This window comes from Grammomys surdaster, unplaced genomic scaffold (genome assembly GCF_004785775.1).
Source record: "Grammomys surdaster isolate TR1022 unplaced genomic scaffold, NIH_TR_1.0 126271, whole genome shotgun sequence".
In the NCBI taxonomy this organism is placed as follows: Eukaryota; Metazoa; Chordata; class Mammalia; order Rodentia; family Muridae; genus Grammomys; species Grammomys surdaster.
Window position 1 is genome coordinate 9,717,560 of NW_021621071.1, and position 21,629 is coordinate 9,739,188.

The 21,629-nt window shown below is 43.6% G+C and overlaps 1 protein-coding gene across 11 annotated transcripts in view; it reads left to right on the forward strand.

The window, feature by feature from the left end:
- Positions 1 to 21,629, forward strand: part of Grip1 (glutamate receptor interacting protein 1) — a 647,269-nt gene that overhangs the window by 583,067 nt on the left and 42,573 nt on the right. For 10 of the 11 annotated variants that reach the window (XM_028759124.1, XM_028759129.1, XM_028759131.1 and 7 more), the window contains 3 exons: positions 9,368 to 9,512; positions 12,393 to 12,532; positions 12,706 to 12,900. In XM_028759124.1, coding sequence (XP_028614957.1) covers positions 9,368 to 9,512; positions 12,393 to 12,532; positions 12,706 to 12,900 — 480 coding nt within the window. The remainder of the gene's footprint in view (positions 1 to 9,367; positions 9,513 to 12,392; positions 12,533 to 12,705; positions 12,901 to 21,629) is intronic. The other variant, XM_028759133.1, reaches the window with a different exon arrangement.

Consider the following 21,629-nt stretch of genomic DNA (forward strand, 5'->3'; position numbering starts at 1 on the left):
TTCACTTTACATCCCAGATGAAGCCCCCTCCCTCCCTCCCTCCCTCCCTCCCTCCCTGCCTCCCTCCTCCCAGTCCCAACACCCCACCCCTACTACCCGCTCCCCTTCTTAGAGAAGGGGAGCCCCACATCCCTCCTGTACCATTCTGTCCTGGCACATCAAGTTGAGTCAGGACTAACACAACCTCTCGCACTAAGGCCAGATAAGGCAGCCCAGGTAGGGGGAAAAGAATCCAAAGGTAGGCAACAAAGTCTGAGAGGCATCCCCTGCTCCGCTTCTTAGGGGTTCCACATGAAGACCAAGCTGTATAACAAATAACGATTTAAAAATTACCATCTGGTTATCAGTTTGAAAGAACTGGGACATTCCTACCATTCTCTTCCCTCCTGAGATTGAATGATGACTTGAGGGCTGGGAAGATGGCTCAGGAACTCTAGAAACCCTTATAAATGTCAGGTGGGCGTGGAAGCCCTCGTGGAAGCCTCCCCACACATGGTGGACATAGGGCATCTCTAGACCAAGCTGGTGATCAAGATTAACCACTTCAGGGGCCTCTGGGTTTAACTAAGAGAGCGGCTGGAGGTATTTTCTAACACGAACCTTGGGCTTCCACATGTATGTGGACCATCATCATATGTATGCCCACAAATAGATAACATATAAAACATGCAAATATTCATATATGCATACCACACACACATCTCAAGATAAATGGAAGGAGAAAAATACACTTTGAGTTAGTGGATTCTTTTCTATGAAGAGCAAAGCAAAATGGGAAAATCCTTCATAGTTAAAATGTAAAACTTGGTTGCAAATTAGTTCACAGGGGCCCTTGTGGCCGTAAAGAGCACACAGTTTAAGATTGGATCTCAGTTTAAAGTCCAAGTCTACCACATTTCAGCTGTGTACGTCTGGACAAACTTACACTGTGAGATTTGATGCCGCTTGCGTGTGCACATAGAGCTATGTACCTTCCTCCGGAAGGCAGTGTTACTTGGCGGAATTTGTAACTGGCAGCGTCAATGGGCAACCAACTAGGGTCTATTTTTATTGCTATAAGTAGCTCCTAACATCTCTTCCCCTCCATCTTGGTCCTCAATCAAGGTATAACTTAACAAAAAGGGAACGTTGCTCATTAGACTAGCCACTGGTTTTTAAAGTTTGATCTCGTGTTTCACCTGAAGTCATACTAGTGAACTGAAAGTACCCAATAGTGACCGTTCTTTGATCTCAACAGAGATCAAAATCTCTACAGAGCCTAGAAACCATGTTCATACCAATCCCGGGCTCCTCATACGCCAGACGCTTTTCATTTCTCCGTTTAACTGCCTGATCCTGTCTTTCCTTCAGTCATGCTTCCTTCATGGGGCCCAGGAAGTTGACCACAATTGATGAAACTTGGCGTCCTAGGCTAAGCAGTCCTGCAACTGGAGTAAATAGGTGCAGCCTCAGACTATCTGCTTGTCTTCCAGCTGCTAGTCTCATGGCTCTGCTGTGCACATAGGGAACTGGTAGGCTCATTCTCATACGTGGTTGTCTTTGATTTTCAGTCATGCTATCGTCCCTTTAGGGTCTGTGGGGTACCAGGTATCTGTTTGATGGTCTTCCGGTTTTTAAATGATGAGGATATTAACTTTATCCTCAAGTCAGTCAACACCAAATAGAAACAATAAAAAAATTAGTAATTACAAGTAGGGTGGCAGGGCCATGGAGATGGTCAGTGTGTGGAGCGCTTGACACGCAAGCCGGAAGACCTGAGTCCGGTTTTCAGCACTCTTGTAGAAAGCTGGACATAGTGGTGTGCGCCAGTAATGCCAACTGGGGAGGCAGTCACAGGGATTCCTAGGTCTTGATGGCTAGCCAGTACTAGCCAGATTGTCAAGTCCTAGGATCCTTGAGAAATCATATCTCAAAAGAGAAGGTGGAAGGTAATTGAGGAAGACACAAGACATCTGTTCCTGGCTTCCACATGCAGGCACATATGTGAACGCAGACATACATGCACACAGATGAATGTGGCAAATGGCTATGTTCATGTACATGTCTAGTAGGGCAGCACTGTTTGTGAAGTTTTTTGAAACCTTAGGAAGCAGGGCACCTCCTCTTAGTTGGTCACTTAGGTCACCAGGGCCATACCTTCAAAGATTATACTAATATGTGGACACCCTCCTCCACCATATACTGCCTTTCCCATGATCTTCCCTGCCTGAGTACATGGAGCCAAGCATGGGGCTGGACCCCCTGAAACAAGGAGCCAGAATAAATACTTCCTTTGCGTTATTCTCACAGGCATCTTCTCATAGTGATTGATACTTCACAAGCTGACAAGAGAGTGTGGAAGAAGCATCTGTTTTTGCTCAGGAGGCTCAAGGAAAAGAGTCCCAAAACTTTGATCTAGAGAGGGTTTATTAGTGAGGCAGGAAGCCAGAGAGAATGTGACCCATCCCAGTAGGCTGATGCAAAGGATATACTGGGAGGTGAGATGGAAAATTATCCTAGAACATCATCATAGGAAAAAGTTTAAAATTGACCCCCAAGGCCAATGGGAGGAGCTACTACAGCATCTTGCATGGGGAACAAGTCCAAAGTAGTTGCGTAGAGACCACTGGTTTACTCACAATGAGTCAGTCTGAAAAACTCTGTGGCTAGGTCCATAGAACGAAATGACTGTGGACTTCAAACAAGCTGGTCGCACAGCTGGACTCACAGCTGGACTCACAGCTGCACTCACAGCTGCACTCACAGCTGCACTCACAGCTGCCCAGATGGAGATTTCCACGAATATCTTCTATGAACGTCAGTTTCCTGATCTACAAAGATCCATTCGATATCTACTATATATGGCTGCCATAAGGGTCAAAGAAGTAATTACTATATCTTAGCAATAATGTTTATGCCACACAGAACCCAGTGAGTGCTATGAATAACTTCTGTTAGTGGAAATTAATTTTAGCTTCATTTTATGATGGCCGAATGTTTACAAACGCTCCCTTTAGATTCATTTACGGTGTTGTGTTCAGAAAGTCTTGTGTGTTCGCATAGGAGTGTAACTGGGCAGGGCAAAGGAGGAGGCTCTTGTCCTAGACTGCACACCAGGGGCTGCTGCTCAATCCCGAGGGTCCACAAAGATGTGCATAACTCTCCTATCCAGGAACCCGTATTTTTGCATTGTACCACCGCACTGTTTTGTCTGCTAACCAGGCAGCTGCTTGTTTGGAGAATCTGTGATTTTAGCCCGTTGCCCTCTTCATGGATTCTCATGTGTGTGGAAAAGTATGTCCAAGCCTTTGATTGTCCTATCTATAACAAATTCACTCTGCTTATTGTATAATATAATCTATGCAAATTTAGCCATTACTTTGAGTCTAATCTGTTCTTCAAACATCTGAGCTTTCTTATTTGTTTATGTTTTCAGGTCATCAGGCCAAGCTAGGCTATTTATTTATTTATTTATTTAGCCAGGCTAAGTTTTTTGAAGTAGCTTTACCTCTAAAATTTAGACTGGAGAAGAGCTATGAACTCCCCCTGTGAATCTTGGTTGTACTCCAAGCACTGGAAGAATCTGTCTGTCTCATGGTGGTTCTCTTGTCGTAACTGCACCCAAACTTGAACGTACCTGAGAATCCCTCCTCTGGAGCCTGTGATTGTTTCAGGTCTGGAAAGGCATCCGGAATTGACATTTCTAACCGGTGCCCAGATGATGACAAAGTCTCAGGTCCTGGAATGGCGTTTTAAGACTTAGAAATGATCACTTTTGTAAAGAAGTTTAATTCCACTCATAAACCTTCTATGTCTCCTGTGAACCCCTCGGTATACTGCTTTGATGCACCCAGGTAAAATGGCTGAGAGCCCCAGGGCCAGCCTGGGGGATACTCTAGATGCTTTATTTTCTCAGGCTAGACCAACCCCGAGAAATTCAACCATACTCCAAAACTAATTCCATCATTTTTTTTTTCGCTGAAGTGAACTTTGATTGACCTATGCATGTATGCCTTCCAAAGACTAAGTCCTGAATCCAAAACTCCTATTTGGCCAGGGCAGGCAGCTGCCATTATGGATTCAAGCCAGACAGTGTTCATTTTGTTAAACAGGCGGCTCTCAAGAAGGCGGAAACTAACATTACAGATAAGTAATGCAGCAATTTTGCATCTGTTCTGTGGTCCCATTAATTTCCTTAACTAGAACTAAGCTGAACAGACAAGTAGGCTGGCCCCTTTCCTGCCTTTCGCTAATAGTTATAAACCTGCTGTTGTAACATAGAAGCTGCTTATAATATCATTAACATCTGTTTAGGCCCTCTTTGAAACTTACTTGTGACACCGCCTTCACGGAAAGTTTCTCTTGTGGTTTGAGATTCTAGCTGCTCCTTCCTGAGCATTGCAAGTTAAAGCAGCTTCAAGGACAGAGTGCCTTGGAGAGCATCCACCTCCAAAATGGTCTGAACATTGCTTTCCAAATAGCTGTGAGTGCCCTCCTCCTGGGCAACATGGCTTCTTAGATGCCAGCCGGGCTAAAACCCAGAAAGGCAGATGGATTCAGAAGTTCAGCCAGAAGCTGAAGGTTCCTATACTCTAGGAACCTTGTAGGGAGGAGGTTCAGGGTTGACTGATTCCCCGTACTGGCCATCAAGGTCTTCACTTCACACTCTGGATGAGCTATGATGGCTTTGTGTCACCTGTCTTGAAGAAGGAACATAGACTCGGCCTAATGTGGGCTGACACCTGAGCTGTTTTAGGGAGCTCTTCTTCCTGGGGATCTGGCTGTATGCCAACCATCATCCCTTCTGTTGCGCTACTTGTGAGTATCTCTTGAATTCTCCCTCATCCCAGACAGAGTTCTAAGGTGTGAAGACCTGACTATAAAATCGGGGTTTTTAGGTGATTTTATTCTAATGAGAGAAATCCTTAAAAACACAGAAAAGGGCCAGGAGGGCAGATGGTGATGGTTCCAGGGTGAAAAGGACTTACTCCTCTTCCAGAGGACCCAGTTTTAATTATCAGCACCCACATGAAGATTCACAACCATCATAACTCCAGTTCCAGGGTATCACCCAACCCTCTTCTGGCTTCCTGGGGCATGCATGTGATGCATAGATATATGTGCAGGTAAAACACTCATATAATAAAATTATAGATAGGTAGATAAGTAGATAGATAGATAGATAGATAGATAGATAGATAGATTATATACTATCAGAATTGAAAGTATAAATAGATATAGATATATACACATTACACACACATACACATAACATCAGAATTGAAAGTATATGCCAGAACATGAGTCTGGCCTTTGGGATGAAAGACTCTCAGGGACTATGTGGCACTAGCATGTAGGCTTCAAAACTCAGCTCTACCTGTCTGAATCTTATCCCTTAGCCTCTAGTCACTCTCATTCAAGAAAACTTGAACTATTTTTTCTCCTTGTTGATTAGTGGGAGAGCTGAAATGAGAAGCTGGAGAGTTGAGAAACACTAACCTGGTAGACGGTAGCTCTGGGATGTCCTAAAAAAATGCACCAAACCCAACTGAGAGACCAGAAACTTCCTTGGAAAATAAGGCTCGTGAGACAAGTTTTGAGGCAGAAGGAGAGATTCCCCCAGGAGAACAGTGGGAAGGGATGGGGACCCAGGGAGTAAAGACTGGGGAACACTAAAGGCCTGAGCAAGGAGTTGTGGGTCCACCAGGAGAGAAGCCAGAGGCTGAGATGAGAGAGGACAGTGTGGTCGGTTCTTGCAGTCTTGTAATTTATCAAGCATTTCGGGAACCAACAAAAAGGCTTCCCATAAGACTGTGGTACATTTGGGTTTGGGTTTTGAAAATATATGGGGGAAGACAGGACCAAACCTCGTGGGTTGGCAGTACTACTGGAAACGCACCCGAGAAGAGTATGAAGGCTGGGTCCCGTGCAGAAAGGCCATTTAAAAGGAAACACTGAGAGAGAGAGAGAGAGAGAGAGAGAGAGAGAGAGAGAGAGAGAGAGAGAGAGAGAGAGAAAGCGCCAAGCTGGGACCTCCTCAAGGGCAAGTAACAGAGGAGAACCTGGGCACCCTGCCTCGTGCCCAGATGGGCCATGTGGTATAGATAGGACCATGGAAGGGCAGCTGCTGTCACCAATGGAAAGAAAGCAGGCTAATTAAATGCCTATTTGTTTGAGGCATCTACCGAGGGATTTCTAGGAGTGTTGATTTTCTTAACCCTGTTAGTAAAATCATGCACACAGACTTTGTTTTTTTTTTTAATTATGAAATTAAAAGTCGCTGGGCGGTGGTGGCACACGCTTTTAATCCCAGCACTTGGGAGGCAGAGACAGGCGGATGTGTGAGTTTGAGAGTTCGAGGCTAGCCTGGTCTACAGAGTGAGTTCCAGGACAGCCAGGGCTACACAGAGAAACCCTGTCTTGAAAAATAACAAACAAACAAACAAAAAAAAAAGAAATTAAAAGTCCATACAGAAAACAGAGAAACACTGGAAGGCACCATTGTGTGTCACCCAGCAACCGCAGTGGTTAGCTAGTTCCCTGTGGGATTTCTCCTCTCAGTAGATTGTGTGGAGGGAATTCCAGACACCCCATCCTGTAACACTGACAAGATCCCTAAAGGAAGATTCATGGGAATGTAACCCAGTTAAGAATACTAGCAGGGATCTTGATATTACCATGTATCTTAGCAGTGCCCACGATTCCTAGAAATGTGGTATCCATTTTCATATATATAGAGAGAGAGAGAGAGAACAAAAAGTAAGCAAAGAGTGAGAGAAAGGGAGATAGAGAGTAGAGAGACCAAGAGATACAGAGAAAGAGGGAGAGAGAGAAAGAGAATCGAGAAGTGTTTTTTTAAACAATTGGTCTAAATTAGGATCCTCAAAGATCCACTTCTTGCCTCCCGCTACCATTTGAAGAATGTGGCCATAGTGTAAGCTCGCCATCTTCTTGGTTTGCATCTACATCACATACTGAGTGTCCAGTTGTCTTCTTCTGCCTACTTGGTTGCTAATATAAAATGTCGCCCCCATAAGCTAGCCTGAAACATGGTTATCCTAAATCCACCTACCCCATCCCCAGTGATACATGTTATGTTGTGATACAAGGAGGAAGGAACTGGAGAAGCTCTCTCCACCATCAATGCAGCACGCGGGTCTGCACCCAAGTTCACTTTCCTCTCGGCCAGTGTTTGTTTTCATCTAGACTAAAGTTTCACCTAAAACTTCCCATAAGTCCCTGGGCCTCCGGTGGTTTTCAAGTGTATTTCCCCAAATGTCATAGAAAGAAAATAGCTAAATCTAGGCGGCTGGTGCTTGTTCTCATGTGTGGAGGGTCTGGGTTTTCCCAATAGCGTACCCTCCTAACAGAGTGGCCAGCAGAAAACCTAGAAATAAATAATATTACCTACCATTTAATTAAGTCCGGGTCGCTACTCAAAGGAATGATTCTATCCAGAGCATAATTATTGATGCAGTGTACAGCATAAATTATAATCTGCTCAATATATCCCCAATTCATTTAGATCAAGGAAAGCTCTGACAGGTAACAAAATATTACGCAATCAGAAAATGTAGGCTTCTGGATTTTATTTCACTAAACCATCCCCTGATGCTTTTTCCTGGAGCCCTGAGTAGTTCATGATGACCAGCCTATTCACCACAATGTAAGCAGCAGCCTAGAAGAAACCTGGGGACCATCTCTCAGATGTGATGTGGAGAATCCCAAGCTGTACTGGCCCAGCCTGAGTCAGATTTCGATTACTCTTATAACTGTTGCTCTTTTATAACTGTTGGTATAGTTTTATACCAAACTGTTGTTTGGTAGGTGGTCTTTGATTCCCAGTGTGCTGAGCTCCATAGGTAGTGGCTACATTCCAGAACTCCCAGGCTGTGGTCAAGAATAAAGTAAATGCTGACAAGAGAGAAGACGTTCCTGCCCACATTACTCTCCTGACCTTGCCTTTTATGGTCACCCTAACTCCTCACTGCACACACAGATAATTGAATTGTTAACTCAAGCTTCTCCTTCTGTCCTTAGTTTAGCATTTCATATCGTAAACGAGCAGCTGCTTACTGCAAAAAAAATGTGGCTCCGTTAATACCTTACTCCACACAGACTGACTATAAAAACTGACTGTTTTGTTCAAGTAGTTACTGGACCATTTCATTGTATCCTGAGGTACAGAAATGAAACAGCTCCTTAACCGTTCACAGCTCTCGGGCCAAGTGGTAAAACAAATGTCAGGAACTTTAAACACAAGCAAATCAACTACTTTGAATCCTGAAGCTTCGCAACCCTAATGAAGTCATGACACCCACCATGTTGACAAACGTTTGGAGAACAGAAATGTCTTCCTTCTTACCAATATTAAATGGCACACAGAACACATGGCCATATGACAGCCTGGTAGAGGTTCCTGAAACATGAATAGATTACATTAGCTTTTTCTCTCTATAGCAGAGAGACCATAATTCAAACTTCTGCTACAGTACCCCTGAATTGTTCAATGGTACTAAGACACTGTCTGTGGAATGATACAAAAGATATTCTAAGATTTCTGGTACTTTCTTCAAGATGATCTCTCTGAGTTCCAATTAACCTATCGTTATGATTCAATCCAAACCTGAGCAAATTCAGCTTTCTTATATTGAAAACTAGGATGTTTGTTAAAAAAAAAAAGAAGTAGAAAGAGAGAGAGAGAGAGAGGGAGAGAGAAGGAAGGAAGGAAAGAGAGAGAGAGAGAGAGAGAGAGAGAGAGAAAGAAAGAAAGAAAGAAAGGAAGGAAGGAAGGAAGGAAGGAAGGAAGGAAGAAAGGGGAAAGGAAAGGAAAAGAAAGGAAAGGAAAGGAGAAAGGAAAAAGGAAAAAGGAAAGAAAAAAGGAAAGGAAAATAAAAGAAGAGAAGAGAAGAGAAGAGAAGAGAAGAGAAGAGAAGAGAAGAGAAGAGAAGAGAAGAGAAGAGAAGAGAAGAGAAGAGAGAAAACCTGGGAACAGAAAATTTTCTGAGATACTGAGTGGTGTTCTCATTCGGTGTTATCTGCTAAATTCTATGTTTACTACATGGGCATTGATCACATACTTGGCAAAAACGCGGGCCAAGCACTGTCCAAGGCAGAGGCAGAACGTGAGGATTCTGTGGCCATCATTAGACAGGCCACCCACTGGCTAAGCATAAGTGTTCCCCATGGGCACTCAGGACAACTTCATCCCAAGTTAGAACGTAAAACCCTATCAAGGAAGCACTACTCCCCAACATCATCATTTTCTGAGCCATAACGTTTCAGGGGTGAAGTTGTGACTTTCCTGCTTTGTGGGTAAAGATGTGCATTATGGTTTTTTTTCCCTTTTCCAATGAAACCAATTACGATTCCTTGGCATTTATTGCAGATGAGCAAGAGAGTTCCGGAGCGATTATTTACACGGTGGAGCTGAAGCGCTACGGGGGGCCTCTTGGCATCACAATTTCTGGAACTGAAGAGCCCTTTGATCCAATTATCATCTCCAGCCTCACTAAAGGGGGATTAGCTGAAAGGTAAAAATGGAAGGGGCCGCTATAATTAATTACCTGTGTCTGCGGGGTTTGTTCCCGCACAACCGTGTGAACCACACTTCCTTCTCCTGGCTGTTTATCTGTTGACTTTTAAATCTGCACAGAGGATTGATTTTTTAGAGCTTGGGAACTCTCAGGCAGAGCTCAGACTTGACACTGAAGGGTGTCTTGTAGGCAGGAAAAGATGCCACGGCTTAGCATGGATATTACTCTCGGAAGAATAAAATGTGTTAAGAGAGCACAGTCCGGCTACAGGTAGATTTATACGGTGTCCATTTTGAGAAGAGGACCCGGCCGTTGAGGGAGGTTAAAAGGCTTGTCCAAATCAATTCTGCAAACATTTGCTGAGCTTTCTGTTGCCTGACAGGTATTGTAGTAAGCCTCTATGTATTTGGGAGAGGATAATAAAGGCTTGGTCCTCAGAGGCTGTGGCTAACAGGGTGTAGTGACCCTCTCAATAGTATCTCCTTGTGCGTGTCCATTTGTTCTTTGGCAGTGATGCACACGCCAGGTCTGCTCCCCGCCCTCTGCTGAACTGCACTTTTTTTCTGAGACATGTTGCTTAGGCACACAACAGACTCTCTAACTAGATCTATTTTCCAGTGACTTAGCTCGAGAAGGCTCAGGCATGTCATTGAGGCTGACACTTGATGACAGTAGTTGCAATAGAGATGTAGCACTGCAGAATTTTCAGAACTGCAAGATACCTTGCTTAGACATTGGCTCGCTTGACAGCTCTGTCTGTCAGATGAGCGGCCTGAGGCCGATCAGCCAGGGCTACTCTACTAGGATTTAATATTCTGATTTTAGCAAAGACGCCTGGGAGATGGTCTCTTCGGGCATCCTCCTGTTCTAGTTATCACTGTGAGACAACAAAGGATTCTGCAAAGTGGTTCATTACAGCTGGGTCTTACAAGCTGCATCATTCTTGAACTAATACTCTTTATGACAGGAGAGATCTTTTTCAGAGAAAAGTTCTGTAATTCTAAATGCAGTGGTAGACAGGTTAAGCAGTCTCTCCTTATCAGTATACACTGTATTACCTCTGCCAGGCAGCTACTTATGTCTAACACGGCTGCCATAGCCCTAGACCAAGCTCAGGCCCTAACGACCCCATAAACAGGGTTAATTCCTTCAGTATCTGAATTTAAAGTGATTCAGTTCGGCCAAGGCCTGACCTTTGTGCTTCAGCTCAGCGTCTTTGTCTCAAGGTGAAGATCTCAACCATGGTACTGTCAATCATCTATGGCATCCCCCTGTCCCTTCCAATGCTCCCCAACAATGGCAGATAAAATAAACATGAGACTTGAACATCCCAGTGTGCTCATTCAAATTGAATGAAGATACAACGGATGTAAAGGTTAGAGATGCTGTATCAGTGTATTAATCAGTGAATTCATGCCTTGTTTAGGGCTAAGGAGATCCATCCACTGGTAAAGAGCCTCTTGCACAAACATAAGGACCTGAGTGCATCCCAGGCACCACATAAAAGTCAGGTACACAAGTGAGCAGCTGTCACCTCAGCACTGGACATAAGGACAAAAGGACCAGGAGAGCTCAGTGATCATCATCCAGCTTAGCCAAATTGATGAGCTCCAGATTCCGTGATAAACCATGCCTTCAAAAATAATTAATAGATAGGTAGATACATATGCCAATGGATAGATAAAGAGATAAATAAATAGATTAGATTGATATATTAGGTAGACAATAGATAGATAGACAGACAAGTAGATAGATCATAGATAGATACATAGATACGTAGATAGATAGATAGATAGATAGATAGATAGATAGATAATAGATGGGTAGAGAGATTAGATAGATAGATAGATAGATAGATAGATAGATAGATAGATAGATAGATAGACAGTAGATGGATAGATAATAGGTAGATAGGTAGATAGACAGACAGACAGGTAGATAGACAATAGATGGATTGATAGATAGACAATAGACAGATAGATAGATAGATAGATAGATAGGGTAGAGGATGGTTGAGAGAGACCCAGTGTTGACTTCTGACATCAACATGCCCACGCACACATGTATATACATAGACACAGACATATATAATTTATACACCACACACACAAAATTAATTGATCAAGTAACATGCTTTCTTTATCCACACATTGGTCCAAGCTCTTATACGTGTTCCCATCTCATCCCCGGGACTGCTCTGTGAGATGATTGTCCCCATCCTGCTGGTGAGGAACTGATAGCCAGAGAGGTTGAAATACGGCAACCATGTCACACAGCTGACCTGGTGGGTGACAGAGATGGCCTTAAAGTTAGCACCAAATAATCCTTCCGTCCGGCCTTTTTCAAATCGTAGAACCAGACCAGGGCTGTTGCTGCCTGTCTAGTCTATGTCTCAGACTCTTGAACCTGTCTTATGGCGAGCTGAGAACCAGTTTTGTATGAAACATTTTAAATCTGTAGGAATCGAGAAGGTTGCCCCGCTATACATGGCCACACTTGTTGTTCGGCAGAGTTCATTTCCTGGGGACCTGTAAGGAATTTACCCAATGACTCAGCTTTCTTGGAGTTTAAATATATATATGTATGTGTATATGATGTATATGTATATGATGTATATGTATATCCAAGTTCATTCTCAAAACTAGTTAAAATGCTTTTTACTAATTGTGTTGGAAACTAAAAACTAACTCACCATAGATTACAGCACTTCCCAAGAGAAAACTAGAAGTGAATTTTAGAGACTCTGCCAAGTCTCTATGAATAATAATATGCAAGTATATTGAGAAATTTATCCCAAGAAGCCTGCAGGGATTGTATCTGCCTATCCTCCCCTGTCTGCTGTGTCTACCTCCTCTGCCACTGTCTGGTGTGTTCCAGGACTGGAGCGATCCACATCGGAGATCGAATCCTAGCCATCAATAGCAGCAGCTTGAAGGGGAAGCCTCTGAGTGAAGCCATCCACTTGCTACAGATGGCGGGAGAGACTGTCACCCTGAAAATTAAGAAACAGACAGATGGTGAGTGGAGCAAGAGTCCCGAATAAGGATTTCCAGCATGTGTCTCCTTCCCTAAAAGAATGTGCAAGCGTTTTTATGCGTTTCTAGGGAAATGGCTCTCGAGCCACTGTATCCGAGGATTTTTTTTCTTGTGAATTTGCACTGATGTATTCCCTGTTTCCCTGTCTGTAAAGCCCAATCGGCATCAAGTCCCAAGAAGTTTCCCATCCCCGGCCACTCGAGTGACCTAGGAGATGGTGAGGAGGACTCCTCCCCAATACAGAAACCTGGCAAGCTCTCCGACGTGTACCCCTCCACAGTGCCCAGCGTGGACAGTGCTGTGGAGTCCTGGGATGGGTCTGGAATAGATGCCAGCTATGGGAGTCAAGGTATGGAAGAGTCTGTTTCATGTGCAGAATGTCTTCTCATAACCCATGCTGACTCAATGTGTCTATGGTGAACAACCTGCGCCTTTCTACCTGCCAGCCTAGAATTCTCTCCTTGTAAGCTATGGGTATTTATCGCACACTGATAGGGATACTGATGGCCACGTGTTCAATGCAGAAAGCTTAGAGAGATATGAAACAGACTCTACAGAAAAGCAGTTTAATAGAGAGCATAGTGTTGTATTTCTTAGCAAGCATTCCACAAAGATGGGTGGGGGTGGTCTGAAGTGTTAACAAGAGAGTCACCCGTGACTGGTGTGACCCCAATGATTCTTAGGCATGCCCAGCTTGAATAAAAACTGAAGTTTTTCTTAACACTCAGTGTTAAGGAGGTATAGTTGTGTGGTATGTGAAGGTGTGTCATAGATGTGTCTTCTCAGACATGGTGCTGACATCCATCACACAAACAGCTTGGAGAGCAGGTTTGAATGAGGGTAACTTGGTAACTTAGTGTCTTAGTGTTTTACTGCTGTGAACAGAAACCAGGACCAAGGCAACTCTTATACAAGACAACATTGAATTGTGGCTGGCTTACAGACTCAGAGGTTCAGTCCATTATCATCAAGGTGGGAGCATGGCAGCATCCAGGCAGGCATGGTGCAGGAGGAGCTGAGAGTCCTACATCTTCATCTGAAGGCTGCTAGTGGAAGACTGACTTCCAAGCAGCTAGGATGAGGGTCTTAAGCCCATGCCCACAGTGACTCACCTACTCCAACAAGGTCACGCCTACTCCAACAAGGCCACACCTCCTTATAGTGCCATTCCCTGGACCAAGCATAGACAAACCATCACACTTAGTTAACTACCCATTAGGAGAGTGCACATCCAGCTTCCTCTCATCCTGGTTTTCGTATTTCTTTTTGCTCACCCTGCCTCTGTTGTGTCACGCTCTGTCAAGTCCTAGACAGGTGGGGAAAAATCAAAAGGACATATTATATCAACTTCTCAAGCTATTACATTGTCATGATGTCCGGAATTTGACGGAGAAATATGTTAAAGGTCTTGAGTAGAGGTAAAGATTGATTACGCTGTTTGTGCTTGATTGTGTGTTGGGTGTGTGCCCATAGATGCAGGAGACCAGAGTGTCAGATCTCCAGGAGCTAGCGTAACAGGCCGTTGTGAGCCACATGATGAGAGTGCTAGGAATTGAACCCAGGTCGTCTACTGAGCCACCTCTCTAGCCCCCACCACACGTATAACTCAGCCCTTCAGTTTCTGTCAGTTCTTCCAAGTCGTAACACCACGTGACAAGTTAGCCACGCCACCCAATGTCACATTTTCATTCCCTGAAAATTACTGGGTGTAAGGGATGTCAGATAAAGGACCCTACTCAAGATTCATCAAAGTAAATGAGGTTTATTTATTAAGGGGTGTGTTAGTTTATTTTTTACAAATGGGGAAACATTTCTACATAAATTTTTGTAAGAAAACTATTGATATTGAGTCCCACCCCATAAAACTCAACTACTCCAGCCTTTTGCACCCTAAGACTGGGACCGTGATTGTCATATGAAATATATGGTCTGACCCTTCCTTAGTAAAAAGGTGAAAAACTGCTTACGAAGCATTTCAAAAACTTGAATAGCAGACATAATGATACTAAATGTAACATTGACACATTAAAGTCTTTATAAGGCTGAAGACACTAGAGACAGAGATAATGATGACCTGGCAGAGATAGAACAGTTTGGAGATACAATAACGCCCCATATAGGTAGACAGCTTAAGAGATTACTAAACAACTGTTTGTGTTCACATGACCATTCTCATATGACTCCCATAAGGAAGCCATAAGTTGAAGCTTACTGCTGGCCATGGGTGAAGGTGTGAGGGAAAGATCCAGAAGCCAGCTAGTCTGACATCCAGTGTGGTCCTTGGGGCTGTGTCGAGCATTGCTGAGTGCGGGCATGTTGTGTGTCCTTGAACAGCGAGCTAACAGGCTCTCTCTCTCTCTGCCCTCCCTCCCTTTCTGTCATCTCTGACAGCTCAGAAGTCCTGACTGTGTGGAGTTGAAATCTGCCCTGCCCTTGGCTTCTGTCTATTATTCCTAGCTCCGCCCTCAAGGTGAATCAGAGCTGGCTCCAGCAGATGCTGGGAGACATTATTGCTTCTCTTTTTAAGTCTTTCCTTCTTCAATCAAAATAGCCTGATCCCTTCGCCTGCCCCCCCCCCAACCTATTTTTGGGCCTCTTCATTGGCACATGGCTCACTCTTCTCAATATGTCCAAGTTTAACTCTTTGCTTGCTCGAGGACAGCACTCAGAAAGCCGTCCTCAGCCGCCTGGTGGCTCAGAGAGCAGCAAGCCCGCCCTGTCTTCATGGAGACAGCAGTTCCATGAAGCCAGGGCCACCCACTCCAGCAAAGGGGTTTAGACTGCACGTTATATTCAGTATTTGTCTTGAGTTTGTTGTTCATCAAGGACTTTGAATCTCGGTTTCTTCTCCTTTCTTATGGCATTCAATAAAAACCAGGTGTATTTAGCTTGTGACTGTTTTGTCATTGACCTTTTACAAGTAAAGCACGAAAGCAGTTATTTTCCTCTTACTAGTAATTGTCATGTTCTGACATGTAGCTTGTCTTTCCAACGTGTCCCTCCATCCTCTCATGAGACTCTGTTCTATCCCAGGAAGACCTCACACAGTCCCTGCCTCCTTTAAGCCTGTAGCTGCCCCAGTTTCACTGAAGCCCCGTGATGCAAAAACATCGATGACTTGAGTAACCACATTCGTTATTGTTCTCTGCTACGTCACTAAAATGTCCCACTTACTCACACGACAGATATTTAAGGCTCAGCATAATTCAACAGGACAAGGTCTCTATTCTGGTAGAAGGGCCCAACAGTTCACAAGTAAACAACCACCAACAACAATAAACATTGCTTAATGGGTAAGGAGATGGGATGGAATGACCAAAGACGGATGAGGAGACCAGGAAGGTGGACAGGAAGAGCTGTAGTGAGGGAACCTTGATTTTACTCAGTGGCTCAGAATACAGACTTCTCCTAGTCATCTCTGGGGTGACTGCCTCCTCTCCCATTCTCTGATGCTCCAAGCCGGTCTCTTTTATCCAGATCTGGGTCTTTGGACCCTTGGGTCTTAATTATTCCTTTTACTAACAGACAAAATCCTGATGGTTATACTTGGATATAGCAAGAGTCAATAGAAAAGGAGACAACAAATTGTCACTACCTGAACCCTCAGGGAAATTGGTGCTCTCTCAACTCAGGTAGCTACATTTCTGTCTGATTGTTTGAGGTCACTTTGCTATTTGTGTTTTCTCTCAAAGTAGACTTTTTTTTTTTTTACTGTTTTGTTTTGTTTTGTTTTTCAAGATAGAAAGTAGCCTTTTTTCATTCAGGTTTAAATACATTTGCATATAATTAACTAATCTCTAAAATAATTCTTTTATTTTTTTTTCAGTTTCTAAACACATTCCCAATATATATTCTTTAATGTATTTGTGTTTCTAATTCTTCCATGATTAGATTATTAGTGGTTTGGTTTAATTTTTTCCCAGAAGTTGTCTTTATTAATTATTTGCACTCTGGGTCTTTAACATAAAACATGGCCTTTGGCTCAACTGTCTTATTCAATCTCTTGGATCTTGTTCCTCTTCTGGCTTGACTTGGGTGAGCCGTCAACGTAGAGCCATCTTTCCTTGTAGTATTCGTACGAGCGGGACAAGTCAGTAACAGATGCGAACTCGTACAGTCAGAGCCCATCTCTTAGAAGACTTAGTTAAAGAATGCAAACCACTAGGCTGCACATGTGAGTTCACCCATTCTCCTGGGCTGGCATTTCCAATCTCCTTCTGTTTATGCTCAGTCCTCCACGTGTTCATATGTCATCTCTATAACATGTCCAGTTTCCCCTTAGTTCTGGCATCTCCTCTTTGATCTCTAGTTTTACAGAAACTAGATGACTTCGCCATGTATATTTTTTTAATTTTTTGATGTTCCATTTGGTCACCATCAGAACTTATTCCATGGAAGGCTTTTTTGTATTCAACTTTGTTTTCCTCTCTCCCTCCCTCTCTTTACCCCTCCCTCCGTCTCTTGTTTCCTCCCCCACTTCCTTCCTTTCCCCCAGCTATTCTTTGGATATAAACTTTGCATACAGCTTATTTCCATCCTTTAAAACTTGTCACTCATCACCACATTGAGTGAATTTTCCATAAGCCAGAAGTTTGCTCAGGCTCTGAGCGAGCTGCAAGTTCCCCTTGTATTCCAGGCTTGCTCCCTTTAGCTGCTCCACACTGGTAACAAGGGTGGGGGGTAGGTGGTGACCTTAAGGGCTTCCATAGCTGGTGGAGAGCAGAGACTGCAGATCTCACCAGGCAGAATTGGCTGCTCATCTGTTTTTGCCCTCTGTCAGTCCACCTGACATCCCCCTGGTGATTGACAGAGTCCAGGGTGTTTGCTGCCACCAGCGCTGTTCACTGCATCCTCAAGTTCTAACGCAACCATTGCTGCTTTGCCTGTGCTGTGGCCTTTGCCTTTGCTTTGGCTGAGTGAGTCTTTGCAAGTCTCTGGTCAAAGAAGTCTTCCCTCAACCACTTACTGAGACACACACACACACCACCTAATTCTCATGTGACTCTCACTGAATTTGACAATTTTCCTCATGTATTTTGGTTTGAGATTATGAACCTGTTAGAGCTGTATTGAAGATGGAGTTGTACTTGAGTATTTGTCCTCCCCTTCAGAGGCATTTCTGAAAGCGGGAATAGCTTTCCTGGCTCTGCCTTTTTTTTTTTTTAAGAAGCATCCATCCAGACCCATAAGACAGTTATTGACAAGAACAATTTCAAGTAACTGCACAAGCACATGATTTGCTTTTCCAATTCTTAAGAAAACAGTGTTTTTGAAAAACAAATCTGGCCCACCTTCTCATACTAAAACTGGCTTCTAAAATTACAAGTAACAGCAAGACGGGCAACCCCCAGTTATAGATTTAAGGAGGAAATTCCCAAAAAGCATTTTCAAAACATTGTATGTAGGAGCCAACATTGTTTTGTTTCCTTTCCCACATGAAGACTGGATGGAACTTAAAGGCTATTGTTGTGTTTTATTTAAAAAGAAGAAGAAGAAAAAGAGGAAGGAGGAGGAGGAGGAGACGGGGGAGGAGGAGGAGGAATATGTTTGGTAGAGTTGTGGTATGGTGCCTCCATGGGCCCATGCTGAGATACCCCTTCTCCTGAGGTATCAGCCACGATGGATATAGTATAGAATAGAGTTTATTTAGGGCCTTGGGAGGGGAGTTGAGGGAGTAGAGATAAGAGAAAGGGAGAGAGAGAGAGAGAGAGAGAGAGAGAGAGAGAGAGAGAGAGAGAGAGAGAAGAAGAAGAAGGAGGAGGAGGAGGAGGAGGAGGAGGAGGAAGAGGAGGAGGAGGAAGAGAAGGAGGAGGAGAGGAGGCTGGCCATGAACACATGGAAAGAGGGAAGAGGGGAATGGAGAGAAAGGGGAGAGAGGGAAGAGGGTAAGAGAATAAAAGACAAGAGAGAGAGAGGAGGGGGCAAACAGCTCCTTTTATAGTGAGTCAGGGACACCTGGCTGTTGCCAGGTAACCGTGGGGCGGAGCCTAGAGGGAATGCTCACCCCTATGAATAAGAAGAAAATATTAAAATGAAATGTGACTATGTTAGGGTGTCAGGACTTTATAAATAACTCAGAGTTACTATCCCCCAAAAATAAATAAAATCACCATGCCAAGGCGATCCAAGAGCGCTTACATTTGTGAAGCTTTATCTTCCACACCGCAAATAAATAAAATTAAACTGTGCTCATCAGAAAGAACCAAGACTGAATTCTAAACCCTCGTTATGGCATAAAAAATAAACCTCGATGTTAAACCCAAGACACAGAAGAAATGAAAAGGAGAGGGATACAGGTTTCCAGTTCTGAAGCAAAGCAGTGATTACATACATCATATTTTTTTTACAATTCCTTTTATTCAGATTTTCACTTAAAATGCACTTTGTGGACGCTGTGGAGATGCCTCCTTTGGTAGCATGCCTTCCACACTGGCATAAGGAGCCCGAGTTGGGCCCTTCACCTACATCACCCCAGCACTGGAAAGGATAAGACAGGGGGATTCCTAGGATTTGCTATCCAGCCAGTTACCAGTTAACAAGCTTCATGTTTGGTGAGAAGCCCTGCCTCAAAAAAAAAAAAAAAATGTGGAGAGCATTTGACAAAAACATCAGACATAAATTTCCGGCACACACAGACATGCACACTCATGTGCAAGCACACATACACACCCAACACACATACGCAAACACATGAGCTCATACAAAGTAGCTCCAAATATAGATGCATTTTAATTTCATGTACTTGCACAGCCGTGCAACAAAAACAAGGCTTAATTATATTCTCGAAGTTATTTTTCATACACATGAGCCACTACAAGAGTTTCAGTTTGACCCTCATTGTAAATGATTGGTCTTGAGAAGTTATGTTCTCACCTCTAAAAAACGGGCTTGCTTTTACCAGTCTAATTTTCTCCACTTTAAATCACGGTATTGACTGGCGTCTGCCTGTATCAGTTTGAGATTGAGTTGGGCTACTTTACTTATAAACGAAAACCAAAATGATTGCATTTAACCAAGGTGGGGATGTATTGTCTCACACTGTAACCCAGAGCCTGGCGGGGGCAGGTGGTACCTGAGAGACATCGGGGCCCACGCATCTTACGGTTCCTATGGATTAGCGTCTCTGCTGTCTTCCCATCACTACAGCCTTTACCACACAGCCTCTGTCAAGTCTGAAGCACCTCACCCACATTCTCACTTAACTCTTTCTCTGAGTGTCTAATGTCATAGTTCTGTCAGTGTTCTTTAGAAGAACCAAATATAGTCATAGATTCTTTAGAAAACAAAACAAAATGCTCAAATACTCTCTTCTTGGTCCTCTGATGTTCCAAGTTAAAGTCAAAGGCCTTCCATTTCCAACATAGCATCTTTTATACCTAGGCTTCTCTATAGCACACTTTATTCCTTTATGTCCCAGACTTTATTCTCTAATCAAGTTTTGGTCCCTCGTATAATACCTTGAAAATGATTATTGCTTTGCATATGTTAATCCAACCTGTGTGTGTGTCTGTGTATGTGTGTATATGTGTGTGCATGTGTATGTGTGTGTGTGTGATGTGCATGTGTATGTCTCTGTGTGTGCCCATGTGTGTGTATATGTGTGTGTGTGCATTTGTATGTCTGTGTATGTATGTATGTGAGTGTGTGTGCATGTGTATGTGTGCATGTATCTGTGTATGTGTGTGTGCATATGTGTGTGCATGTGTATGTATGTGTGTGTGCAGTGTATGTCTATGTATGTGTGCATGTGTATGTCTGTTTGTGTGTGTATGTGTGCATGTGTATGTCTGTGTGTGTGTATGTGTGTGTGATGTGCATTTGCACATCCATGCTTCTGCAAAGATAAGAGCACATGCTAGAGGAGCTACGTCTAATCTCCAGCCAGAATCAGGGAGCTTTTTCTCCGCTTACACCAAGGCATTCTAACAGTGACATGATTTCAGTTTTAAAGACATAGGCATATCAAAACTGCTATATAATTCCACAATGTTTAGGGATCTGGGCTCCTAAAATATTTCTGCTATATTTTGCTTAACACTTTTATCCTTTGGTGGTCACTACTTGGTCCAGTTACCAGTGGACCAGCTGTTTTGCTTGTATTTTTAACATCTGGAACTAGAGTTGTAAGGATCCTTCAAAGAAGTCTCTTGGCCATGGGGTGGTCAGGACATCTCATAGATTAAACCTAGCTTACCGCACAGCCCAGCAGCAGTGGGAGAGAAGGAGCAGAGACAGCAGTGGATCCAGAGACTGTCCCAGCCTAGCCAGCCGGTTGACTGACCCTCCTCCTGCACAGGGGAACACATGTGGGTAGTCAGAGAAACCACAGTATCTCCCTGGGAGGAGAGAGAATGTGTTGATGGGTTTGGGGGTAGAGAATACTCCTATTACGACTATTTCTTTGCCCTTCCTCTTTCCAGCTTGGTCAACACTGTCTTCACAGCACTTAGCCCTAATGAATGTTGACATCCTAACCTCAAACTTTCATTTGGATGTCCTTGGCCACCTTTTAAGATGCAGGTTCTAGCCCCAAGTGGTGAAAATAGGGGTCCAGTGATGTTTGTTATGATGAATTCCTTAATTACAGTAAGACACACATCTGGTATTATGCTGTGTGTGTGTATGTTGGAGGAGGGGTTGTATGCACATCCTGAGGAAATGAACTAAGAAATGTGTGATAACTGGGTCTAAGCTATGGACTCAGACCTATACATATGCCCTTGATTTCTCAGTTGAACCCCAAAAGTATCCTGAAAGACTACATACTCCACCACATATCTGAAGTTACGGTCTAAACGTTTTCCTCAAAATACTTGCAAAGAATGTAATGTATACCTTGTTGTAAACATCCTTTAAATCCGTTACTGTCAAAAATCTTGGTGCTGTAGACTTCATCAAGGGTGACGTCTGTTACATAACCTGATTGTTCCGTAATCCCCCACTGCCCCTCCCTTCAAGCTGATAAGACTTAACCCCCTGTCTGAAAAGTCAGTCTCTGGTTTGCAATTCAGATAAACATAGCCATTCTCGACAGACAGGGGGTTAAGTCTTATCAGCTTGAAGGGAGGGGCAGTGGGG